This window comes from Pelodiscus sinensis, chromosome 15, assembly GCF_049634645.1.
Source record: "Pelodiscus sinensis isolate JC-2024 chromosome 15, ASM4963464v1, whole genome shotgun sequence".
NCBI classification, from domain to species: domain Eukaryota; kingdom Metazoa; phylum Chordata; order Testudines; family Trionychidae; genus Pelodiscus; species Pelodiscus sinensis.
This window is the reverse complement of record NC_134725.1, coordinates 14692263-14719844: the sequence shown is the minus strand read 5'-3', so window position 1 is coordinate 14719844 and position 27582 is coordinate 14692263. Positions and strand designations below refer to the sequence as shown.

The window sequence follows — 27582 nt, the reverse complement described above, 5'->3', positions numbered from 1 at the left end:
AGAGGCTTGCAGTCTAGACATAGCCTCAGGAAGCAACAAGAACTGGCCAGCATAGCGGCACAATCAGGCATAAGCTTACTTAGGCATGGTCTAGTGCTCATTTTAAAATCCTTGCTCTTTTGGCACAGGCTCAGAATGAAGGAAGCACAGCACTGACTCCCTCTCAGGGACAGCGCTGACACTGAGTTCTGCCTTATCATTGGATGTAAATGTTGCCTGGGACCCATTCTCTTGATGGGGCAGTGGAGGCCTGGTGCTAAACCCTCCAGGTGGAGGGTGATGGAGGGAGAGCAGGGAGTGGGAGCCCCTGGGCACAGGGTTCAACGTGTGTGGGTGGGAGAGGGGGCTCAGGGCAGGGAGTGAGAGTTCAGGGAGGAGGAAGAGGTGTAGAACTCATGGCAGGGGGATGGGAGAGGGAAGGGGTGCAGAACTCAGGGCAGGGGGATGGGAGGGGGAAGAGGTGCAGAACTCAGGGCAGGGGGATGGGAGGGAGAAGAGGTGCAGAACTCAGGGCAGGGGGATGGGAGAGGGAAGGGGTGCAGAACTCAGGGCAGGGGGATGGGAGGAGGAAGAGGTGCAGAACTCAGGGCAGGGGGATGGGAGAGGGAAGGGGTGCAGAACTCAGGGCAGGGGGATGGGAGAGGGAAGGGGTGCAGAACTCAGGGCAGGGAGATGGGAGAGGGAAGGGCTGCAGAACTCAGGGCAGGGGGATGGGAGGGAGAAGAGGTGCAGAACTCAGGGCAGGGGGATGGGAGAGGGAAGGGGTGCAGAACTCAGGGCAGGGAGATGGGAGAGAGAAGGGCTGCAGAACTCAGGGCAGGGGGATGGGAGGGAGAAGAGGTGCAGAACTCAGGGCAGGGGGATGGGAGGGGGAAGAGGTGCAGAACTCAGGGCAGGGGGATGGGAGAGGGAAGGGGTGCAGAACTCAGGGCAGGGGGATGGGAGGGGGAAGAGGTGCAGAACTCAGGGCAGGGGGATGGGAGGGGGAAGAGGTGCAGAACTCAGGGCAGGGGGATGGGAGGGGGAAGAGGTGCAGAACTCAGGGCAGGGGGATGGGAGGGGGAAGAGGTGCAGAACTCAGGGCAGGGAGATGGGAGAGGGAAGGGGTGCAGAACTCAGGGCAGGGGGATGGGAGGGGGAAGAGGTGCAGAACTCAGGGCAGGGGGATGGGAGAGGGAAGGGGTGCAGAACTCAGGGCAGGGGGATGGGAGGGGGAAGAGGTGCAGAACTCAGGGCAGGGGGATGGGAGGGGGAAGAGGTGCAGAACTCAGGGCAGGGGGATGGGAGGGGGAAGAGGTGCAGAACTCAGGGCAGGGGGATGGGAGGGGGAAGAGGTGCAGAACTCAGGGCAGGGGGATGGGAGAGGGAAGGGGTGCAGAACTCAGGGCAGGGGGATGGGAGGGGGAAGAGGTGCAGAACTCAGGGCAGGGGGATGGGAGGGGGAAGAGGTGCAGAACTCAGGGCAGGAGGATGGGAGGGGGAAGAGGTGCAGAACTCAGGGCAGTTGGTTGGGGGGTGAGGCCTCCAGTGATCCATCCCTCCAAGTTGTAGTTGGTCCAAGGGAACGAGGCCGGTGGGTGGTAAGTATGGAGGGATCCTCCCCTCTGGCACTGTTAGGGGTAGGAGGACCACTTCTGCTCTAGTGGAGCCCTGACAGCTGAGGGGCACTCTGCTGCGGGTGTGCCTGCCCCCCGTGGTCATTGGATAGTGTCCCCCATTCTCGCTGCCCCCAAAAGTATTGTGTCCCTCCTCTCTGCCCCTCCCTTTCCACATTCCCATTCCAGCATTTCCCACTTTCCTAGCACAACCAAACACTTTGCTTTAAGTTAGGGTAAGAGGAAGCTGCACACCAAATTTGGTGCCCCTAGCTCTTACCATTTAGGAAGAAACTTGAACAGACTCACACACAGACAGATGGATGAACTGTCTAAATTATATATAGAGAGATTTGTTCTTCGTGTAGGTACTTACAGAGCGTGACCAATGGTTTGTTGACATGGTGTTTTAGTTCACACCAGAGGGTTTTAAATTTTAACATGTGACTCACTAGCTGGCCTTTCTGGCCCCTGTTAGCAAGCTCTAAAGTTCCCCCAAGGGCACATTAATACAGACCTACAACAATCCTACATTAACGTGCACTGGGGACCTTTTGATGCACACCAGCAGAGTCCACACAGGCCAGTTAATATGCAACAGGCTAGTGCTAACTAAAATTTGCACCCTCTGACACAAATTAAAGCACAGTATAAATACGTCCAAGCCATATCGTAACTCTTTCTTTGTTAACCTAAATAGTGTTTGTTCCCAGAGTCAATCACTGTACATCAGGTTTTCTAACCCTTTGATCATTCTCATGGCTCTTCTCTGAATCCTCTCCAATTTATTAACCTTCTTCTTCAGAACATAAGAACGGCCAGACTGGGTCAGACCAAAGGTCCATCTAGCTCAGTGTCCTGTCTGCCGACAGCGGCCACTGCCAGATATCACAGAGGGAATGAACAGAATAAGTAATCATCAAATGATCCATCCCTGTCACCCATTTCCCAGCTTCTGACAGAGGCTAGGGACACTATTCCTACCCGTCCTGGCTAATAGCCATTGATGGACCTAACTTCCATGAATCTATCTAGTTCCTTTTTTAATTCTATTCAAGTCCTGGTCTTCACAATATTCTCTGGCAAGGAGTTCCACAGGATGACTGTGCATTGTGTGAAGAAATTCTTCCTTTTTTTTTTAACCTGCGACCTGTTAATTTCATTGGCTGACCCCTAATTTTTGTGTTATGGGAGCAAGTAAATACATTTCCTTTTTTTACTTTATCCACACCAGTCATGATTTTGTAAACCTATATCATATCTCCCCTTAGTCTCCTCTTTTCTAACGTTTTGTTTGCTTTTTTGACTGCTGCTGCACATTGAGTGGATGTTTTCAGAGAACTATCCACAACAACTCCAAGATCTCTCTCTTGAGTGGTAATAGCTAATTTAGTCCCCATCACATTATATATATAGTTGGGATTACATTTTCCAATATGCATTACTTTTCATTTATCAACTTTAACATTTATCTCCCATTTTGTTGCCCGGTTTTGCAAGAGTTCCTTGAACTATGGGCACCAGAATGGACAGTTTTCCAGCAGCAGTCACACCAGTGTTAAATATAGAGGTAAAATAACCTCTCTGCTCCTTGAAATTCCCATTTATACACCCAAAGATTGCATTAGCGCTTTTGGATACAGCATTGGCCTGTGAGCTCATGTTCAGTTAATTATTACTACAACTCCAAATTTTTTTCAAACTCACTGCTTTCCAGGAGAAGTCCCCCATCCTTTAAGTATGGCTTGCATTCTTTGTTCCAGATGTATATTAATTTGGATTAATTAAAATGCATATTGTTTGTTTACACCCATCTTACCAAACCATCTACATTGGGCATGTCCTCTTTCTTATTTACCATTCCCCTTATCTTTGTGTCATCTGCAAACATCAGTAATGATTTTATGTTTTTTCTAGGTCACTGATAAAAATGTTAAACAGTGTAGGGGCAAGAACTGAATCCTGAAGGATGCAATAGAAATACACCTGCTTGGTAATGATTCCTCATTTACAATTACACCCTGAGACCATCAATTTTTAATCCATGTCTGCCATGTTAATTTTGTATTGTTCTAGGTGTTTTAATCAAAATGTTGTGCAATATCTAGTTAAATCCCTTACAGAGATTTAAGTGTATTAGGTGAATATTATCGCCTTTATCAACAAATTTATCGTTTACTTCTGTCAAAGCTGTTCCCCACTCAGGCACTTCAAGTGTAGAAGGTGGGAGCCTGCAAGAGATCTTAAAAATACCTTGCATCTAGGCTTCTGTTTTTAAAAAACTCTCCAAGGTCACAGATTCCTTGACCTTGGGTGGTATGCTGCCACCACCAAGTGAAAAAAAATACCCTTTTGAACCCCAGAACCACGTTTCTCAAACTGTGGGTCCCGACCCCCCAGGGGGTCATGAGCAACTTAGAGGGGGGGGGGGTCACAGTATCACAAAGTTTGAGAACCACTGCCCCAGAAGATTCACTTGGGAACTTCTTCCAGAAGCTCTTTTACCACAAGAGAGTTTGGGGGGGAAGGCAAGGTGGAGGGGGGGGGGGGGGAGAAAAACTGTAATCTCTGATTGTGACCTCGCAGTCTTAGGCATGTATACACACATCTCCTGTTACCTTCCAGGACACAAGAATCAAATCATAGTCTTAAATATGTGATTTTATTAACAAAACAAAAAGATATCCTTGGTAAAGCAAACTTGGTTGCTAAGTCTTACAAAGCAACTGAGAAAAAATAGATTAAAGCACAGAGGATTGCTTCCCTGGGATTCAGCTTTAGTTACAGCCTATGGGCTTAGCAAAGGAGTTTAACTAAATGACAAAACAAGGAAAATAACCTGATTGTGTCTAATTAAATATTCCCTATCTATTCATATATCTGTACTTCCAAGGTCCAGTCCAGTTCTAGGCACAGCTCTATTCACACAGCTAAATAACAAAGTTGGAGTTTGTAGTAGAACTTTGCTACCTATTTATTTTCACAAATACAGCCACAGTGAGCTTGGAAAATAACTTGGCTACTACATTCTATATTTTCTTGATGACAAACATCCAGAGTCAGATTCTGGCCCAAATGAAGTCAATGTGAGTTCAAGCAAGTCAAGATTTCACCACAAATCTCCAAGCTCAGCATGACCCAATGTTCTTTAGAAACATCCACATGTCACTGGGAACACTGACTATTCTGCCTATAACTACAGCTGTTGGGGGTGTTGCTTGCCTGAAAAACTTCTTCTGCACTATAATGATTAAGGCCTGCTTGGCCATGTCAGACCTAGGAAAAAAGATAAATTTGAACATGTGTTAAACTAACACATATTAAAACTCTAACATCATGGACAAGGCAAACTTTACTGTTAGAACTATAGCTGGTCAAGGGAACCCCTTGTTTAATCTACACTAGGATTTGAACGGGTACTTGAAAACTCACTTTTTTTCCCCAGGGAAGACAAAATTAATTACTCTGAAGGCCAGAAGGAATCATGATGATTGTCTAATCTGACATGCATAGGAGCAGAACAAGCCAGAGAATCTCACCCAATAAATTCTGCATTAAACCAGGGGTTCTCAAACTTTGTGATATTGCAACCTCCTAAAATGCTAAATGAATTTGTGTGACTCCACCCTCACTGCTCCATGAGTAAAGCTAATCATTTTATTGGGATTAGGATTGGACAAGAAATAAATATGCCAATAACTTTTGATAACTAAATTTCTATTGGAAATAGACAAAAAAAATCAAATTTGGAATCATATTGTTTAATGTGAAGGATGAGCTTGTTTATTGTTTCATAATTTTTGAAATCTGGCTTTCATTGTTGAGATAGCCACTCTCATTTCTCGTTCCACATTTACTTTTGATCAATATTTGCTTTTTATAGCAGCAACTGCAGAAAACTCTGACTCCGACAAATAAGATGTTGCAAATGGGATCAGTATGTTCATAGCCTTTTTGCTTAATTCTTTGTATTTATTTTGCACACTGATCCAAAATTCAGATAGACATTGTTGAGAATTTTATTTTTAAAGCAGTGTCAGAAGAGATATCAATGATTTGCTCCTCCTCAGTAATAGTGAGTGTACCAGCTATTAATTTAGTGTCGTATGGATTCCTTATCCAATCAAATTTTTCAATATCCATATCTGAGAAATAGTTCTTAAAGTGAAATTTTAAAGAAGAAAGGTGATTTAAAATACATACTTTCAGCGGATAGCATTTTCTGACAAATAACATATTTAGGCGTTCTATTCCAGTAACAAAAACACTCATGAAACCAAAAGATATGTAACTTTCATTATACTTTCTTGATTTAGGCCTATTTTTATCCTCAATAACGGTAGATTTGTCATCAGCTTTTCACTTAGCACCCAATAAAAACCTTTCCATGTTGTAAGGCTAAAAATTTAAAATAACAGATAAAAGTGTTTATAAATGTATAATAATTGATAAAATAATGGAACTTCACATACACTCCAAGGACTATTAAAGACGTTGTACTAATAAATATTACACAGAACCGGCAGAGATACTGGAGACACACGAATATTTGCAAAAGAAGCCGAACCCGACCATCTGAGATCATGGGATTAGCATTTAGATCATCAGTGGAGACATTGGAGACACACGAACATTTGCAAGAGAAGCCAAGCCCAACTATCAGTAATCATGTGATCAGTGTCAATGGATTGCCAGTTGAGATGCCAGAGACACACAAATTTTTGCAAGAGAAAACCTGAATCCAGCTGTGACCCCCTTTTAACTTGCTCATGACCCCCCCAAAGGGCTGGGACCCACAGTCTGAGAAACGCAGCATTAAACCAAGATTTAACAAAAAAAAAAAAAAAAAGCAAGAGTAAGGAACCTTTTTTGGATCAGGGTTGCCACTGACTCACAGAAATATCAGTCTGGGGCCGCAAACTAGTGAGAAGAAAAAAAAATCCAAACTCCTACTGGTGTGGCCCCCAACTGAAGAGAAAGACACTCCCCACATTCCCCTCACATACCAGAGCCGGGGGGAGAGGGGGTCAGCCTAGTAGATTTTGTGTGCTCCAGCCCAATGGGGGACAGCAGGGGAGCTAGAGCACCAGCATGGGCTTCCCAGCGCGGGGGCGGGGGAGATCCGTGCCTCAGGGGCCAGATCCAGGCAAGCTAGGGGTTGCATCTGGCCCCTGGGCCTTAGGATCCCCACTCCTGTTGTAAAGTGATAAGCTCATTGAGCTCCATGTATTTAGGTTAACTAAGAGAATATTAAGTCATGTCTTGAGTAGTCTCTAAGGGTATGTCTAGACTGCATCCCTCTGTTGGCATAGGGATGCAGATTAGGCAGGTCGACATTGCAAATGAAGTGGGGATTTAAATATCCCATGCTTAATTTGCATGAAAATTGTGCCATTTTTGCCAACTCAGCACTTTGTCAGCAAAAAGAGGCAGTCTAGAGGGAGATCTGTTGAGAAAAAAAGCCTTTTTTGACAGATCTTGTAACCCTTCCTGCCGTTAGCTACAACCTGCCCCGTCTCCATATCCCCAGCCGAGTTTTGTCGATGTAATGTTTTGTTGATGGCGGTAAACCTGATTCTACGAGGAATAACACCTTTTGTCAACAGAGTTCTGTCAACAGAAGGCGTTATTGCATCTACACTGTCCATTGCGTCTACACTCTCATGTTGACAAAGCGGCTTGCTTTGTCGACAGAACAGGATGTAGTCTAGACCAGTGGTCCCCAACATGGTGCCCACGGGTGCCATGGCATTTGTGTGCACCCGCCAAATGCTCAGGCTGGCCCTGCCCTGGGCACGTGGCGCATGCGCAGTGCCGGAGCCAGCCCCGGGCGCATGGCTCACAGGGAGCACTGGCCCCGGGAGCGCGGCAAATTGACCGCTTGTGCCCCAGGTGCGCAGTTATGGGGGGCACCAGCCCTGGGAGCGTAGCAAATTGGCATGCCCGCCCCCAGGCATGCAGCTATGGGGGGGGGTGCCGGCTTTGGGCACACGGCTATGGGGGGTGCTGGCCCTGGGCGCGCGGCTCTGCAGCACACTGGTCCCAGGCGTGCTGCAAATGGGCGGCCACATGGCGCATAGGGTTCCTGGCCCCAGGAACGTGGCTCATGGGGGTGTGGCATATGCGCGGCCCCGCCCCCGGGTGCACGAGTGTCCCCGCCCTCTGGTGCCCGGCAGGTGAACGGCCACGCCCCCTGGTGCCCGGTAGCATCAAATGGTTGGGGACTACTGGTCTAGACGCTCTTTGTCGACAGAAGCTTTGTCAACAGTATCTGTCAACAAAGCCTCTGTCAACACAAGCCTGTAGTCTAGATGTTCCCTAAGTGCCTACATAAGGAACAAACATTTAATAATAGGCTCTTTAAAGTAGCTGAGAAAATTATAACATGACCCAATAACTGGCAGCTGACTTTAGACTCATTCAGACTGAAAATAAGGCATACGTTTTTAAAGGTGAAAGTAATTAACCATTGGGACAACTTACCAAGGTTTAGTGGATTCCTCGTCACTATTTGGAAATTCAGATTGGCTATATTCTTAAAAGCTCTGTATCACACACACACATACACACACATGCTTTATGAAAATTGGCTTCTAAATATGAATATGCATAACCCAGAAATGCTTTAGACAAAATACCTCATGTAAATATCAATTTTAAAATTACAGTCTGCTGAATCTGTGTATCCTATGTTTGTACATTTATCATTCTTGTATGTGAAGTTAGAAATATGACGTGGATATCTGTTTATAATTCTAAATGTGACAATGGGGACCATTACTGATGCTCCAGAAAATGAATGGCTCAATGATTAAGCCAATCCCTTGTGAATGATTGTATTCTTCCTGGAAACCCAAATGGGCCACCTGATGTTAAATCCCATTTTGGAATTTGTACTTTTCCACTCAAGGTGAGAAATGTTTGAACTGAACACAAAGAATTCCCACACTGAGGAAAAGGAATATGGTGAGGGCAGGAACCAAACAATAGGTGCAGTTGCAAGAGGCAGAAGACCCTCCCCAGCTTATCACCTAAGATACCTGCTGGAAACATCTAAGACCGAACAGAGGGAAGGATCCGTCCCAAACTAGGAGGCTGCTTAGCTCGCAAAAAAGATGTTTAGAACAATTGCTTAGGGTAAGAACTTTCACAAAACAAGTTTCTTGGGCCGTGTCCAGACTCAGGGGTTTTTTCGGGAAAAGTAGCCTTTTTCCGAAAAAACTTCCCCTGCGTCCAGACTCAAGCCGTGTTCTTTCGAAATTAATTCGAAAGAACGCGGCTTTTCTTTCGATGGCGGTAAACCTCATTTCACGAGGAAGAACGCCTTCTTTCAAAAGTTCCTCTTTCGAACGAAGGCGTTCTTCAATGTAAAGAGGGCTTCTTCGAAAGAGAGCATCCAGACTCACTGGATGCTTTCTTTCGAAAAAGCAAGCCGCTTTTTCGAAAGTTCAACGTGCAGTCTAGACGCTCTCTTTCGAAAGAGGCTTGCAGTCTAGACATAGCCTTAGTGAATTAGGATGAGCTGGCATTTTTTATTTTAACTTAGTACTCACTTTGATCTGTTTTCACTTGCAACCATTTAAATCCTACTTTTTGTACTTAATAAAATACTTTTGTTTATTATCAAGCCCAGTGTAAATAATTGTTACCTGGCGGGAGTAACCTCTGTGCATAGTGCCCTTTCACTGATAAAGTGTCTGAGCTTAGGAGCTTTCTATGTAAAACTTTTACACAGGATAAGATGGATTTATATGGGGTCTTGAGGAGCAGCCGGGGTGAGGCGAGGGTGGGAGACATGGCAACAGAGGGGAAAAGGGAGATGTTTATAAAATATTTATATTTATCAATAACTTGGTTACCAACGTGGTCCAGAGCAGAACACACACACATCAATACTGGTGCACAAGCCCAAACTCACTCTGCTCATGGATGGAAAATATTAGACGAAACACTGTTGCTGATCCCTTGGTTCTTTATCTGTGTTGCTCTGTGCCTTGGCAGGGGGATACCAGAACTTCTGGAACAGCAGAGCAGGGTGGTGGGGAGTCCCAGAGGGCAGGAAAGTGGGTGCCAGAGGCTCGATCAGCGCTCCGGAGAACTTTCCCAAGTGGATTTCTGTGATCCAACCCCTCAGGATCAGCTCTAGGAAAGACTGGCCTGCACTAGAGAGGAGGTCAGACTGGGTCAAAAGGTCCTTTCTGCCTTTGGAAACTCTGAGCTTCTTTGATCTCTCACGGCAAGGCAGATTCCCACCCAGGCTCCTGGCATTCATATAGCTCTGTTCTGAGCTTTTCAACATCTTTTTCTGATGTGTGGACCGGAGAACTGAACGATGATTCCCGGCTTACACATCCAAGGAGGGGATGTTTGCCCTTTTAGCTACAGCACCACAATGGGGGATCCCCTACCCTGCCCCTTAGTCATTTCCAGAGCTTTTGCTTTCCAGGTCCCTCTTGGTATGGCTTAGCTTTGATGCCGAGGCAGACAAAAGTTCCTGCGATTCTCTCTCAGAGAGATGCAGCTAATTTGCTCATTTGCACGTTGTCTTGCGCTCCTCCCACTTTCTGCTGTGGGCAGCGACCTCCCGACTCTGTTCCCGGGGTTCAGGCCGTTGCAGCGCTCCGCGACTAGCCCAATCGCATACACACAAAGCACCTCGTCCCGCTTTCTGAGCACGACCCCCTCCACGGGCTCCCGGGTACGCTCGGGTCCCAGCTCCTTCGGCTTCCCACCCTCGCAGCTACCCGCACAGGCTATCTCTGCTTAGTCTAGCGCTCTCTCCTCCCCAGGGCTGCAGCGAGAGCCTTCTCCGCAGAAACTGACCGGCAGCCTCCCTGTGTCTCTCCCCGGCAGCTTCGGACATGGGCTGCCAAGGTGCTTTGCCCGCTCTGGGTCACTCTCCAAGGCATTTGGCCCCGGGCACACCCCGCACAACAGCAAAGGCTGCCTAGCGAGCGGGGACCGCTCCTGCCCAGCGACCCTACAATAACGTCAGGGGGGCACGTTCCCCGCGCCCCAGGGAAGGGGACAGGGCCGCGGCGGGGCGAGGCGCTGCAGCCTGGCCGGGCACAGCGCGGGGAGGCCCTGGGGCGGGCGGGAGGCGGCGGCTCCGCGTCCCCCAGCGCCTGGCCCGGGATCAGGGGAACCAATGTGGAATTTCCTGGCTGGCCGGGCGCCCTCCCGCTGCTGCCGAGAGGGGCGCGGAGGAGGCGGCGGCGGCGGGGCAGCTCGGCGCTCGCACGCAGCTTCCGGCCGGGACCCCGCAGGCAGCCGCCGCCGGGGAGCCAGGGGCTGCCGCGCTCGGGCCGGAGAGCGGACCGCGCTGGACCCGCTGCGAGCGCGCGAGACGCCGATGGAGGCGCCCGGGGGCCCGGCTGCCGCGCGGCGGCTGCTGCTGCTGCTGCTACTGCTGCTGAGCTGGGGAGCTGCCCAGGAGCTGAGTCCCGGCGGGAGGAATGTGTGCAGAGCGCCCGGGTAGGAGCCGCCCGGGACTCGCTGCCCTGGGGGCGAGCTGCCTCTGGCAGCCTCCTCCCGCCGCAGAGGGGCCCTGCCTTGCGCCCCCTGCCCCCGAGGGGCTGCTGGGGGCAAGGGTGGCCCTGCCCCCCTTCGGGAAGGGGGCTGGTGCCGATCCCCGCTGCTGCAGAGCCCGGTGCTGGGGGCACTGGCAGCGGGGAGCCAGCTCCTCGGATGGAGGTTTTGGGCGGCTGGGGATATGGAGACGGGGCAGGTTGCCGCTCACGGTCTCTGCGGGTCGGAACCGCGCCAGCCGGGCGGACAGGCAGGCAGGCACCTGGCAGGGCGGGCTCTGTGTGCGCCTCCACGTCGGTGCACTGCTGCCCTGGGGCGGGAAGGGGACGCCTCACCGAGAGGGTCACCTGAATCGCCCCCCTGTGCCACGCTCGGACTGGCCGAGCCTTTAACTTTAGTCGCACGTTTCTGGTCCCTGCATGGAGTGCCAGCTCGGAGCTCAATGCCTTTGGCTTCTCCGCTCTCCTTCCAGGGGGCGCCGCTTTCTGGAGAATTAACCCCGTGGTGGGCTAAGCTTCCCGGGATGCTGCAGCTCCCTTCTCCCCCCTCCCTCCCCCCCAGCCAAGCCTCAAGCCCACCAGGAATCCTGCACCGCTGGCCCCAGCTCCAGGGTGGGCATTTCTGGGGCAATTCCATACAACAGGTGTCCCCCCTTCTGCGAGGTTCGGAGGGGGAACACACAGCTCAAGTGTAACCTAAAACCCAGTGGCAAGGAGCGCTCCATCTGCTTTGGATTTAAACTCTTGCAAACAAACCCTCCTAGACAAGAGGACTTTCCAATTCTGTGGAATTTCTTCACAAGGTCCCCCCACCCCCACCCTAGGAAGCGTCTGGTCTGTTTTTCTTGCAAGACAAAGTCATTCTTGTGTGGTACTGTGGGACAGTGGGGTCTGACAGCACCATGCTCTGGTAGGGGGGCTAATCAAGGCCTGGGGGGGGGGGGGGTAGCATGAGGAGCTGGGGTCCATGATACCTAACATACCGTGGAAAGGAAACGGTGGGAGCAATTGTGTGTGTGTTTGTAATTAGGGCTGGAAGGGAACAAGTCCTGACCTCACCTCTGTGCAAGGCGATTGGTGCTGGGCCTGGGAAGGGGCAGTATGAGAGGCATTATCATCTCTGGGCAGTTTGTGGGCAGCAGCAATATAGAATCAGGAAGAGTTTAATTTTGGTTCCAAATGTCCTGGCTCTCCTAGTCACCAAATGAGCTGCCGTTTTAATCTTCCACAGCCACTGCCTTGCCAGAGTCTCTGACTCCACTAGCAGGGCTCAGGAACTCCAGGGAGTTGCTAGTGTCCCTGCCTCACACTCCAAACAGCTGCTTAGAGGCCACCACTTCCTCCCATTTGAATGTATGCCTGACACTGCAGATTTGTTTTCACAAGCTCAACTGCTCCACAGCACTGGATCTGGAGCAACATCTCGTTTTCAGCATGGCTGGAGTGGGAGGAGGGAAGGGGGGTCAGAAGAACTGCCAACAAACCCAACATTCAAAGCAGCTAGTTGGTCTGTGGAGCTGAAGCCGAGACCTGCTCTCTGCGGGAGGCAAGAGCCCCTCTCTCTTTTAGGCCCCTGCCTGTGCTAAGGGTGGGCTCCTACTTGAGGACAGTGCATATATTCACCTTTTGTATCACAACTTGTGAGGTCAAGTGAGTCCACAGGCTGCAGGAACAACACACACCTTTCATGGGCTCTGGAGGGGCTTGGATAATGAGCTCATTGAGCAAAACTTGTGAGCTCTAGTGCCCTCTCCTCAAATTACAGGCTGCCTTTTCTAATGAGACAGTTTATGAACCTGAACGGGCTTCAGAATCCCAGCCATATGCTCACTTAGAGGCTGGCATTCTTGCTGCAGGGGGGGAATGGAGAGATTCATATTTGCTGTTCAGAGGGGAAACCTGCCATTTTCTGCAAAATCTACCAACTAGCCCCCACCTTCATTCTCAAAAAGCAGTGAGAGCCAGCAGAGAGACCACATCCAGGCTGCCTCCCACCCCCATTGTGTTTTCCAGATGCACTCAAAAGGAGGAACTTGCCTGGAGCCTGGCTCTAGGTGCAGCAATAGAATCATAGAACTGGAAGGGACCTTAAGGGGTGGTCATGTCCAGTCCCTTGCACTTGTGGCAGGACCAAGTACTATCTAGAGCAGTGATCTCCAACCCTTTAAGAATAAGCTTACTTTTTCAATTTAAGTGCAATGTAAGCTCTACCTCAAACCCAAATACCCCTGTGCCACTTCCTTCTTGCCCCTTCTTTGAGGCCCTGCATCTGTTCCCCCTGCTTCTCTGAAGCCTCACCCTGCTCACTCCATCTCCTTTCCTCCCCCATCCTCACTCACTTTCACCAGGCTGGGGTAGGGAGTTGGGATGCAAGCTCTGGTCCTGGACCAAGGGGTTTGGTGTGTGGGCAGGGCTCCAGGCTTAGCCCAGGGTTGGGGATTGGGGTCCAGGAGGGGTTTCAGGGTGCAAGGTCTGGGGAAGAGTTTGGGTGCAGGGGGACTCATGTGTGGGGCAGGAGGTTGGGTGCAGGAGAAATTTCAGGGCTGGAACAGGGTTCAGGATGCAGGCTCTGGCACCATTTAACTGAGCACCATTTAACTGAGATGGCTTCTGAGTGGTTGGGCAGTGGGGTTAAGGCAGGTTTACTCCTGCCCTGGTCCTGCACCACTCCTGAAAGCAGCTGGTATGTACAGCAATGGCTCCATGGCGCCATGTGCTGCCCCTCATCTACAGGCACTGAGCCCACAGCTTCTACTGGCCACGATTCCCCGTTATTAATCAATGGGAGCTGCAGGAGTGGTGTCTCAGGCAAGAACAGCGTGTGGAGCCCCACTGCTCTGCCTCTTTCAGGGCTGCAGGAACATGCCAGCCACTTCCAAGAGCAGCAGTTCGCACAGGGATAATTACTGTAGCCACGACAGGTTCAGCATTTTAGAACTGACTGCTCAAAGAATTAAATGTAAGCATAAGAGAGAAATGAAAATTATGACGTGCACAGACTAGTCAAATACCAAAACCAACCCCCTCTTCAAGCAGTGACAGAAGTAACATACATGGGGGGTTGTTGTGTTGGGTCAGGAGATGAGAATGAAGGACAGTGTGTGTGTTTATGAGAGTGACAGAGATTTGCATTGCCAACCTCTCTCCTTCCCCTTCTCTCTGTGTGGAGATGGGGTACAGAAATGGGGAAAGGAGGAACACCCTAACATCAGCACCCCCCTTTCTCCTCCCACACCCATTAAGCCTGTTGCTATTCTCAGAGGCCAAGGAGAATAATTTTTCTTCCTCCTCGTAACACCCTTTTAGGTACTTGAAAACTTCTATCATGTCCCCCCTCAGTCTTCTCTTTTCCAGTCTAAACAAACCCAGTTATTTCAATTTTCCCACATGGATCATGTTTTCTAGACCTTTAATAATTGTTGTTGCTCTTCTCTGGTTGTTTTCCAGTTTCTCCACATCTTTCTTGAAATGTGGTGCCCAGAACTGGACGCAATACTCCAACTGCATCCTAATCAGTGCAGAGCGGAAGAGTTACTACTTGTGTCTTGCTCACAACACTCCTGTTAATGCCTCCTAGAATCATGTTTGCTTTTTGTGCAACAGTGTCACACTGTTGACTCCTATTTAACTTGTGGTCCTCTAGTCTGTTTCACACATACAGAATGGGAAGCAGCTGTCTAGGAAGAAGTACTCAGAAAGGGGTCTAGGAGTCATAGTGGACTATCAGCTAAATATGAGGTTCTTTTAGATGGTTGTCCTTGTGGGTGCTTCACTAACCTTTCTTCCTCTCCTTTGTCTTGAAACCATCCATTTCTGGGGCTGTGCACTCCTATGCTAGTATAAGTAGTCTGGCTGACCTCACGTCCTCTCAGTTCGTTCTTACCACCGGCGATAATCATTGGAACTGTTCTTGTTTTACCTGTACTCGGTGGTCTTCATTTTACTCATTTTTTTCTGTTTTCATTCTACCCCAGTTGTTTATTTCTGACTTGGACAATTGTTAGTTTGTTATACACGGCTGCTTGGTGCTTCTTGCTGTGTTAGTGGGGTTTCATCTGCTCCCAGTACTGGGGCATGCCTCAGTCTCTGGGCTTCAAGCCCCATGCCTCCAGCAGCAAGGCTATGCCTGTGGCTGACCTGCTTTCTAGTTGCCTCTGGTGCTTGGGTAAAACCACTGTGGGAGATCATTGTCCGCTCCACTATCAATTCAAATTGTGGGGCCTGGAGGCCAAGGTGAAGTTCATCCTGATGGAGGTGGGGATCCAACCCTCTTCAGAGCCAAGCCAGTTGGACTCAGCACTGAGTCCCTTGGAGTCAGTGCTCCTCCCACTGTGGCAGACTCTAACCACCATTCCCTTTCACCCATGCAGAGCAAGAGACAGAAACAGCAGTTGGTCAAGAGGAAGGCCAAGCACGGGGAGCTTCGTCTGGGTAGTACTATTGACTCTGTCCTATATACAGGCTCCATTGAGTCCAGTCCCCATCATTAACATTGGAGGGGCAGATCAGCATCAGTATAATTGTGGCACTGTGCACCCCAGAGGTGTTTGTTGCAGCCTGAGACTTGCTGGTGCTTTTGGCACCACCATTGCTGTGATGGTGGTGCTGGTTTTGCACAAAGTATTTTCAGCTCTGGGAGCTCCGAACAAGTGAGTGGATCACTTTTGCAGCACTTTTCCATGAGTGGTCCCTCTAGACTAATGCACTAAGGGTAATTTTCCAGCAGGCTGGGACTCCCCACGTATTTTTGTAACCAAACAGAACAGGAAATGTCACCAACTTTGCTTCTGCAAGGCCACAGCCTGGTCTCACTCATGGATTCTTTTCAGGTCCCTTAGACATGGCACCTGATCTGCGCCTTCCCTCCCATCCCTCTTGTGCATAAGGCCCTGGCAAAAATCAAGCAGGACAAAACACAGACTATTCTCATAGCCCCATCATAGCCACACTAGAACTGGTGCACCACACTGCTAAGTTTTTAAGTAGTGACCCTAATGACACACCCTCACTTCCTGGATCTGATCTCACAGGACCTCATAGTCTCCTAGGGCTGGAAGAGACCTCAGGATGTCATCATGTCCAGCCCCCAGCTCAAATCAAGTCCAACCCCAACAAAATCATCCCATCCAGGGCTTTGTCAAACCAGGACTTAAAAACCTCTAGAGATGGAGATTCCACCACCTCCCTAGGTAACCCATTGCAGTGCTTCACACCCTCCCAGGGAAATAGTTTTTCCTAATATCCAACCTAGACCTCCCCCCCCCCGAAACTTGAGACTATTGCTCCTCGTTCTGCCATCTGTCACTAATGAGAACAGCCTCTCTCCATCCTCTTTGGAACCCCCCTTCAGGTAGTTGAAGGCTGCTATTAAATCCCTTCCACCTTCACTCTTCTCTTCTGTAGACTAAATAAACCCAAATCCTTCAGCCTCTCCTTGTAAGTCATGTGCTCCAGCCCCAGAATATTTTTTATTGCCCTGAGCTGGACTCTCTCCAGTGCATCCACATCCTTTCTGTAATGGGGTCCTCAGAATTGGACACAGTACTCCCGATGTAGCCTCACCGGTACCAGATAAAAGGGAATAATCACTTCCCTAGCTCTGCAGGCCATGCTCCTCCTAATGCACCCTAATATGCCATTAGCCTTCTTGATTACAAGGGCTCCCTGTTGACTTCTATCCAGCTTCTCGTCCACTGTAATCCCCAGGTCCTTTTCTGCTGAATTGCTACTTAGCCACAGTCAAACCATGGTCAAATGCTCGACCCAGATCTCAGCACCCTGCACTTTAACAGCTTGGAAGCACCAGGGTTAAATCCTCAGGAGCTGGCTTGCTAAAAGCAAGTCTGCCAGGTGCTGCTATATAGCAGGAAGCCCTCTACCACAGCGACAGACCTCTCCAAGTGGAAGCTTTTTTCCATTTGGTCTTCCCAGCAATATCTCTCACCCACCTGGCTAGCGCTGCAGACCACAAAGGCTTGGCAATCCCACCATTTAAAGTGAACCTGGCATTGGTTTTGGCATTCCATACCATGGTGGATGATTGATTGTTTTTCTCACATTACATATCCATTCATTTCATGAAGGGCCTAGAAAGACTATACCCATAGATATGGGATCCCATTCCCCCATGGAACCTAACCTGGTCTTAGCAAAATTCACAGGCTCCTTGTTAGAGCCATTAGCAACATACACCTTGTCTTACCTTTCTTACACTTTTTTGGTGGCTGTTACTTCAGCAAGATGGGTCTCAGAAATCCAGACCCTTACGTTAGAACCCCTGTACCCAATCTTCTTTAAAGCTGAGGTACAGCGTTGCCCTCACCCCATGTTCTGCCAAGGTGAGATCGCAGTTTCACAGTAATCAGGCTATTTTTCTGTTGATTTTCTTCCCAAAGCCACATGCGAGCCAAAGTGCTGCCAAAGCCACTGACACTTGCCTTCTTGCTCTTTGGGGCTTCTGACCACCCTGTCCTGCTGGGCCAGCTCAGCTAGTTTCCCCCAGCCACGGCATAGAGTTGAGATCCTCCCCCCACCTTGCCCCTCCTGCTCCTGAGGAGCAGTGCAGACACTGAAACTCTTCAGCTCCAAGGAAAATGAAGTTTTAGATCCAGCTTCCTTGGAAACCACTCCCCAAATGGGATCAGAGCCCCAAATGAATTATTTAGGTAAGCCCCCTTTAACAATGAAAGGATGTACACATTGGTTGCTCCCCCATGTACCAATTATTTACACTGGGCTGGATAGTAAATAAAAGTGATTTTATTAAGTACAAGAAGTAGGATTTAAGTGGTTGTAAGTGAGAGCAGGCAGGGCAAAGTAGATTATGAATTTGAAATAACAGAAAACGCTTAGCTAATTCTACCACTGAAACTGCTGTGCAAACTTACTCTAAAACTGTTCTTATTTCAGCTAAACCTCAAGGCCAAGTAAAATCCTTCTCCCTGGGGTCTTTGGTTCATCCTCTTGGGTGTGCCATGCCAGCCAAAGACCCAGAAATTGCTTGCTTCCCATTGTTTTATAGGTTCCCATTTTGGGTAGGAATTCTGTTTTTTGATTTCATCTTTACATGGAAAATCACAGCTGGTCAGAACCTGCCAGTTGGTGGCGGGGCAGGGTGGGCGGGGGCTCACATGACTTCCTAGGCCCAACCAGTGCTAAGACTTAAAGAACAACGAAGGCTGTTTACAGGTCACCTAGACATTGAGGGTAATATCCTTGGTGGCTTTCATTTGCACATATAAAACCATAAAGCATTCCATAATCCATATATTTAACTTTACACACCAGAATACCAAAATAAGATATACAGACCCAGAGGATTAAGACATGAAGACTGATAGTTTACATGAGGTAATTTGTCCAAAGCATCTCTGAGCTATGCATATTTGTGACTATAAGTCCATTTCATAAAGCCGGGGGGGGGGGGCATTCTGTCACATTCGACATGCCCTGCCTTTCTATATTGAGCAGACAAGACCATGTTATAGATCAGTGGTCTCCAACCTTTTTAAGCATGAGATCACTTTTTGAATTGAAGTGCAATCTAAGATCTACCTCCAGTATAAATGCTCTTGCCCCGCCTCCTTCCCTCCCCTTCTCTGAGGCCCCGCCCCTGCTCACTCCCTCCTCCCTTTCTTGCCCATCCTCACTCACTTTCATCAGGCTGGGGCAGAGAGTTTGGGGTGCAGGCTCTGGTCTTGGATTAAGGGATCTGGAGTGTGAGAGGGCTCTGAGCTGCTCTTGGGGCAGGCAGTTGAGATGTAGGAGGGGGTTCTAGGTGAGGCTCTGGGATGGTGTTTGGATGCAGGGGTGCTTTGGGGTGCAGGAGGGGGTTCATGATTGGGGTAGGAGTTTGGGATGTGGGCTGTGCTTTCTTCAGATGGCTCATGGGTGGTAGAGCAGTGGGGCTAAGGCAGGCTCACCCCTGCCCTGGCCCTGACCTACTCCCTAAAGCAGCCAACAAACTCCATCCCAAGTCCTGTTATGCCCCCTCTCTACTCTGTGGAGAAAGGATACAGAGTGGGAGACTGGGCACCTTGACATCAGCACCCTCCTCCTCCTCCCCTGCCCTGCCCTGCACAGAAAGCAGAAGGCTCCCCATGGGGAGGGGCAGGTCCAAGGCAAAATTCAGGAGATGAGCAGCAGTGAGGGGAGGGGCAGCTGAAATGCTGGCATTTGATAGCCTCTTGGCCAAACCAGTCAGGAGCATCTGTCAGAGGCTCCAACATCTACCAGTAGATCCTGATCGACTGGTTGGTGACCACTGTTGTAGATCCACACAGCTCTTTGTGGGGTTACTGGACAGGATAAGAAGTCCATTTCAGCTTAGAAGATTTCAACCTGGATCACATCGTGCATCCGCGCATATTACAAGCAGCCAGGTAACAGCCCATTTTACAAGAGCACAATCTTCCTCAATGGCCTTCCTGACCCAGGTCCCAATCCATGATTTCTGCAGAGCATCGATTTGGACATTGGTATAAATGGTTTTGTCCCTCTACATCATTACCCAGCAAACTAGAGACGACACTGAGCTTCTGCAATCACCAGGTCCATGAACTCTAATCCTAGTACCTATGGCACTGCTTGGTAGTCACTTAGGGTGTGTCTTAACTACATGGCTCCGTTGATGGAGCCATGTAGATTAGGCTGATCAGCAGAGGGAAATGAAGCGACGCTCCCACGCCGACCTGAAAGCCCTTTATCGACCTCCCCGTTATGCCTCGTAGGATGAGGTTTACCGGGGAGGTCAATAAAGGGCTTTCATGTCGACGGGGGAGCGTCCAGACTGCCCCAATCTGCCAACAAGCAGCTGATCGGCAGAGCAGGGCAGCCATTTAAATTTAAATGAAGCCGCAATGATTTAAATTGCAGCTTCATTTCCCTTTGCCGAACAAACAAATCTACATGGCTCCGTCGACAGAGCCATGTAGTCTAGACGTACCCTTAACGTGGAATGGATATAGGTAAGCACTTGGAGAAGAAAAAATGCTCACTAACCTTTCTGTAACTGCTGGTCAACCAGATGTGTTGTGCGTGTCAATTCCATGACCAACTTTCCTTCCCCTCTGTCGGAGTTGGCTGGCAAGAGGGGTGTGCGTGGATATTGGGTTGGCCAGACAGCTCACACTGGTACATGAGCACACGGTAGCAGAGGGAGCTACAACGAACTTGACGGTTACTACAGAGGGGAAAATTTCTGGTGCTCATGCTTGAGTGCATGCACATCTAATCTGGAATTGACATGTGCAATGCATCTCGAAGAACAAGAGTTACAGAAGGTGAGTAACTGTTGCTTCTAACTGGAGCAGGTGCAGAGAAGAATTACGAGGCTGCTCAGGGGAATGGTGGACTTTTGACAGGAGACTTGAACAAGAACAACTGAGGATCAACAGGCCATGAATAGATTCCAGGCTGGATATTAGAAGAAGGTTTCTCACCACCCGAACAGTGAGGATTGGGAACAGCCCCCAAGAGGAATTGTGTGGGGAGACAACTTAATTAGTTTTAAGATGACAGCTGCACAGATTTATCAGTGAGTTGTAGGATGGGCCTGATGAAGTGGAGAAACTGTGTTTGCTTTCTTCACTTTGTTATGTTGCAAGTGAGTTCTGCTGTCCTGTAGTAACTCTGTGTGTGGGCCTCAGTTTCCCTGGGCACTGCACCGATAGTGAGATGGTGGTGGGCATTTACGAGTGACATCCTTCCCCGTGTACACAAAGGCTGATGCTTTCTATAACCTGAGCCTGAGCGAGGTGTGTGACCAGGCAACACTTTTTGCCACAGAAGCAGAACAAAGGCAGGAAGTGAGGTTGACTGTAGGGGGAGATGTGCTGCTGAGTGTGTGAATGACTTTTGCTTGCTTGGGGGACAGAGATAGGGGACAGGGCTGTGGGCTCCCCCCCCCACCCCCAAGATGGATTGTACTGACTGATTCTGGTTCCTGTGCTGACAAGTCTGTTCTACTCTGTGTCCCTGTGAACTAATAAACCTTTAGTTCTAGCTATTGGCTGAGTCTCACACCTGCCTGTGGATGGGAATGCAGGGCCTGGTGGCTTCTCACACCTCGGCATCATGGGGTTGCTTGTGATGGTGGGGAACAGGGCTCAACAGCCTTGGCGCTCACTTCCAGTGTGTGTCTTGTAATCCTAAAGCTCATGTTTCAGGGCTTCAGTCAGTCCCCTGTAGGGGTCAGGAAGGGAATCTGCCTCCCACATGTATATTGTTTTAATCTCTTTCCTTTGAAGCATCAGGAGTAGCCATAGCTGGACAGGGAGGGGCCACTGGACAGGGAAAGTCAGGGCTGTGAGGTGGTGATACAGAGCATGCTCTTTTTTAGTGTTGCAATGTGCACAGCCATATTCCTCCCTTCCTTTCCTTCTTCCTGGTGACTGTATTTCAGTGGGTAATGTATGTAGTTTGTATTATAGCTTTAGGTTAATGAAATCCTTGGAAGCAGCACACAACATAAATACAAAATGTAATCTTTGTCTACTCCTTATGATTAGAACTCCTTCTCCCATACCTGGATTTTCTGGAACATTTATTTGAAGTGGGTGATTTTACTGTTTTAAGAACAAGTTCTATTTTTCTACTGGCATTAGAGTCCCATTTTCATTATTACAAAATAAGATTAATTTTGAGAAAATGCAGCTAATAATCAGGAGGGGAGAAGGCAGTGGAAATTAATCCTAACCCTCAAATCCTCCATGGGAGGGAGACAGCTGAATGACTACATGTAACAAGTTAAGCACCACTGAGCAGGTGCTGTTTTACAAATTAAAGGGGGGCATAACAAGAAGAAGTGGGAAAGAGAGAGTAAATTTAGTCTGATCCTCAGGATAACCCTCTTCTCAGACTGGGATGTTGCCTGCCTGGGGTCGTGGTAGGGATCCTGTCCTTGGGAATATTGCAAACTGGATTGATCACAATGGGGTATCCTGTAAGATCGAGCCCCCTATACACCATGGTTTGGCAGTTGAGTTAGTAGAAAGCTTTTCACCTTTTCCTCGCCACACACTCCCGTGAGAGCCCTGCATTCCCCTCACAGCAGGAAATAATCTCTTGTGTTGGGCTATGTCTGCTCCCCTATAATAGAAGAGGGCCAAGTTGTCCAGATCAGTTAGCCTTACTTCACGACAAGGAAAACAGGCTGAAATGATCATTAAAAGTAGAATTACAAAACATCTGCATGACCACGGTATGGCAAGTACAACAAAGCGCCTCCTTAACCTTGGTGGATCCCGTGCTTTCAGGTGGATTACTCATCTCAGTCACTCACAGCAGCTCTCAGTTCAGACACCAGCCTGCTGTTTGTTGAGCTACTCTCATCATTGGCCAGCATGGGAAAAAGAGGGGAAACAAACTTCATAATCTTTGTGGCCCCTCCCAGTGGTAAGAGAAAGCCTTGTACCAAAACCAGTCTCTTTCTAGTACTGAAATGGGGAGCTGGGGGGAGGGAGCAGGAACCCAGACCTACCCTCTACTCTACTTGCCCCTTCTATGGCATGAGGGAGATCCTTGTGCATTTCTACCTTGAGTGCACAAGGTTACAGCCCCTCTAGAAGCTCTTCTCCCCTCACCCATTGATTTATGTGCATCCCATCTGAGGCCCCACAAAGTCCAGGGACTTCCTTGTAAGACTTAGGGATGTAAAATTACAATTATTTTTCTAATCAAATAGTCGACACAATTTGCATCGACTATTCAATTAGTCGATAAGGGTGCTTCTGCCTTTGCAGAGTAGCAACAGCCCCAGGGCTGTTGTTACACTTCAAAGGCAAAAGCGTTGCAGGGCATGCAGGGCTAGTGTGGGACTCAAGTAGTCCTCCACTGGCCCTGTGCTCCTGCACTGTTTCAAAGTGGCAGTGCTGCATGGAGCCTGGGGTAATGAGTCCCCAGCTGATCTGGGCTCTGTGCGGTACTGCCTCATTGAAATGCTGTGGGGAGCCCGGTGTCAGGCTCCACGCGGCGTTTCAAAGCACCAGCACCACGTGGCACCCAGGATCAGCTGACCCTGGGCTCCACATGGTGTTGCTGACCCTGGGCTCCACATGGTGTTGCCGCTTCGACAATGCTGCGTGCAGCCCAGGCTCCCAGCTGGCCTTGGCTCCATGCAGAATTTCAAAGCGGCAGCGCTGCGTGGAGCCCAGGGTCTGGCCCCAGGCTCCATGTGATGCTGCCACTTTGAAGCACCACATTTTCTTCCCTCTCCCTCCCCCCCACTGTCTCTTTCTGATAGCCAGCACTCCTCCATCCCCTCTTAAAGAAACAGAGCTTTTTTGTGTTGCAATGGTTTTGGGGTTTTTTTCTTCTCAACAAATCGCGCCGGGGGCCTTTGCAAATAGCTTCTTTCACACTGACAGGCATGAACACAAAGATTAAGGCAAGACTGCACAACATACAGGCCTCATTTAAGTCAGTTCTGCCGATATTAATAAAATGCAACATTTACACAATTTCCACCCTTATGACAGCACTTTTACTGAGCAAAGACAGCCCAGGAATGTAACTACTAAAACACACATCAACAGAAGACCATTATATTATTGACGACTTTTTTGTTTTAGCTCCCACCTGTGGGCCTCAAACAAGTGGGCTGGGCCGCGTTTTGAGTAGCCCTGTTGTACATTGTCAATGATGCGCTGAAAAGGTTTAAGTTGCGGGCTGTAGGCAATGACATCCTGTTGACATCGAAAGCTAAGTATAGGACACTTCCAACCCACTCAATTCACCTCATTAACACCAGGACTACAATATTTTTCTCCCTTTCCCTGCTTATTTCTGAGAATCCCATTTTTTTTCCTCCACTCAAGAGCATCTTATCTGAGGAAGTGGGTTTTGCCCAAAAAAAGCTCATGCTACTAAATATATGTTTGTTAGTCTCTCAGGTGACTGCTCGTTGTTTTACAGGTATTTAGGCTCAGCATCACAGAGCCTAACTTTTAGGTGCTTAGAAAATCACAGGAACACATTATGATTCACAAAGCCAGTCAGATGCCTGAGCTCATGTACAATGAATTGGGGAGAAAAGTATTTTAGAACTAGAACTGTTGCAGAACATGCCCAGGAATGGGTGATAATGATAATAAGAGTCTGGGGAAAACTTCTGTATGAAAGGAGAGTGAAAAGCAACTACCCTGCTCCAAGCAGGGACTGATCCTGAAAAGGAAGAAGAACTGAAACTCCATGAAATCCATTTGATTCTTTAATTATTGCTGTTCATTTTTAGAGTCTGTGGTGATAAGTATCAGGACCTTAAGAGAGTGACATAAATGATTGTGACTGTGTAGTTAGGAGATGAATAAGAGGGAACATATTAGGGGCATATGAAATGATGAAAATCCAGACAAAGGGAGGTTCAGTGTAATCAAAAGGCATCAAATTTAACACTGGCTATTCATGATTGACCATTGAAACTCACCACCACACGATGCTGCTGAAGCCAGGAGCGGAGCAAGAATCCAAAGTGGATTAACATTAACATTGTTCCTGCAAGCATCCACTGAGATGCTGGACAGACTACAAATAGGGTTACAAACCCTCATCAGCATGAACTAACCACTGTTTCACAGTGATAGGGAGAAAGTTCAGTATTACCCACTAGGGGTTTCTTGCCCTTTCCTCTAGAGCAGCATGTACTGGCGTCTGTCAGAGCTGAGCCACTGTCAGATCCAGTCTGGCAGTGTTCGTATTTCATCTACTGTTACTGTCTTGCCCATCCTATACTTAACTCCTCCAGCAGCATTGAAGGCTTGAGCACCTGCCTCTGTTTCTGCTACACATGGTGCTTTGGCAATTGGAGCAGGTAGGAAGCTGACACAAGTCACTTCAGATTCCTGCTGCTGCTGTAGAGATGTTGGCACCAAGGAGTCCAATCTGATAAGCAAAGTCCATGCAATGTTAATGATGAGATGTAGAGAACAGATGCTAGGCTGCAGCTGGCTTAGTTTTCCCTTCCTGTGCCTTATATGAGGCTTCATACAGATCCAGCCCAGATGGGTCTTTCAGCTGATCCTGAGGTTTTGGTGTGGGCTGGAGAAATTCCTCTTGTCATGAGGAATGCAGTGGTTATGGGAGCTCACTTAGGACCCTGCACTTGTGTATTGTGTTTGGGGGAACAGGGAGCCTGGTGCTTCAGTTACTGCATTTCAAAGAGACCAAATTAGAACTGACTTGACATGTTCTTGTCAACATGTTTTTAACTGAAAAAAAAAAAAAGAAAATTGATGTTTTTGTTAAGATGTTCAGTTTCTGGTAAAATGCTGAGATTTTGGAAACTGGGAATATTTTGAGTTGGGTTTCTGTAGAAAAACTGAGGAAATGTGCATGACGAATTTAGAAAAAATGCATTTAAAAGTCTTTCCTCTGAGAGAAAATTTCAAACCAGCTTGAGATGGGCTCCTGATGCCACTGAAGACTGTGCTTCTTCCCACCTCCAAACCACGGCAAAGGAGGGGAGAGGGAATGCAGACACTTCCCAGTTGTCTCTAACTCAGTAACATATTTCTGTTCTGTATTTGGAGGCTTCTCTTTGACATGCACGATTCTGGCCTTTCACTTTGATGCATGCAGGTGTGCATAAAAAATGTTTGGCATTCCATGTGGGGGAACTCTATGTTAGCCCTTGGCTTGATGGATAAAAAGGAACTGATCACAGAACTAAAAATTTATAGCAGCCTAGGTACAAGTGATCATGACTTGATCATATATTTAGCATGCAAACAGAGTAAAGCCCAGACTAGTAATTTTAATGGTGCTTTAAAAGGACCAATTTCACAAATCTGAAAACAATTATGAGTCAGATCAACTGGGAGGAGGAATTTAATCAGAAAAACATGAATGATATCTGGGAATGGTTTAAGATCAGTTTATTAGATGTCCATGAGCAGGAGAGGGCAATAATTTTAAAGGGGAGCTACTTCACAAATGTTTGAAGTGGCCCTGAGCTGCCCTGGGAGGGGCGGGGCCTTGGGCAGAAGAGGCCGGGCCAGAGCACTTCCATGTAAACCTGCCCATGGAACCTGATTGGCCTGGGGGTGGGAGAGTGTGTGAAGTCTCTCGCTCCCTGCCCCCGCCCTGCAAGGGGCTTATGGCACTTAGATTGAACTGCCAGCTGGTGATTCACTCTAAGCACTGTGCGCCCCAGGCGGCAGAGGAGACTTTGCGCAATCCCCTGTCCTCAGGCCTTACTGGGATGGATCAACCCATTTGGAGGGCTGAATCCAGCGCATGGAGGATCTCTTCCCCCCCCCCCCACCCAAGAGCCATAATTGAGGAGGTTCATATTGGTTAAAATACCCTGGTTGAGAGGGGACGTGAAGTGTGTATATGTGAAAGGAACTTAAATTTCTTACTGGTACTGTTGTACCACAGGGGGTGAGGGAGTGTGGTGAGCTGTAAGAAATTTAAAATCTTACCTGTACAAAATTTAAATGTAGGGTGTTCAGGGCATAGGCTTCTGGCGTGGGGGTGCAGGAGTCAAGGTTGGGGTGTGTGAGGAGGGGCTCAGGGCAGGGAGCTGGGATATGTGTGGATGCAGGGGGGCAAGGTTGCTATTTAGGAAGGATAGGGGGAACTCAAGGCCCCTTCCCCTCATACCAGGAGGCTGCTTGCTCTTCCCTTTCATCATTCTCAGGGGGTGAAAGGGGAGCTAATAACGTGGGTCACTCACTTCTCTGCCCCCTCCCCTCCTTTCCCAGCCAGGAGAGGGAGGAATGAACACTTGCTACGCGCTTTGTTCTTGCTCCCAGGTGGGAATGGGAGCAGCAAGCAGCATCTCTGTATAAATCTCAGAGGGTGGAGGCTCTTCTGCTTCCTCTAAATGGTGCCGGGGGGGGGGGGGGGGGTGTTGGGGCAGCTCCAGACCAGTAGGGAAGTGCATCCCCAGATGGCCCCTTCAACTTACCTGGCTGCTGCTTAATAGGAAGCCCTGGGAGCCCAGCTAGTAGTGCACCCTAACTCCTGCAGCTGAGTGCCCAGCTGGCTCTTTCTTACTGAAAGCACATCGGCTTTTTTTCACCTCTGTGTGTATATATGAACGTGTATGTGTATTTAGAAAAATGGATGGAAGGAAGGGAATGTTGAAGGCAGCTTTCTCTCTTGGGAAGTTGACAGGGAATGAATATAGATCAGAAGCTTGTAGAAAATTGATAAGGGAATACAAAAAGAAATTATGACCAACAGAGTTAAGGACAATAAGAAGTCATTTTAAAAGTATATTAGGAACAAAAAGAATCCTGATGGTACAGGTCTGTTATTAGGTAGAGATAGCAAAATATCAATAATAATACAGAAAATGCAGAAATGTCCATTAAATATTTCTGTTCTGTATTTGGGTGAAAACAGATGATGTAATCATACCATATGATAACACTTTTCCTAATCCACAAATATTTCAGGAGGACGTTAAACAGCAGCTCCTAAATTTAAGAAATCTCAGATCAGTAGGTCCAAGACCA

The 27582-nt window shown here is 48.5% G+C and overlaps 1 protein-coding gene across 3 annotated transcripts in view; it reads left to right on the top strand.

Moving 5' to 3' along the window:
- Nucleotides 1-10823: 10823 nt before the first annotated feature.
- Nucleotides 10824-27582, top strand: part of SCARF2 (scavenger receptor class F member 2) — a 98658-nt gene continuing 81899 nt past the window's right edge. For 2 of the 3 annotated variants that reach the window (XM_075898217.1, XM_075898219.1), the window contains exon 1: nt 10826-11069. In XM_075898217.1, coding sequence (XP_075754332.1) covers nt 10948-11069 — 122 coding nt within the window. In that variant the 5' untranslated portion in view covers nt 10826-10947. Of the gene's footprint in view, nt 11070-27582 lie in introns of all 3 variants that reach the window. The other variant, XM_075898218.1, reaches the window with a different exon arrangement.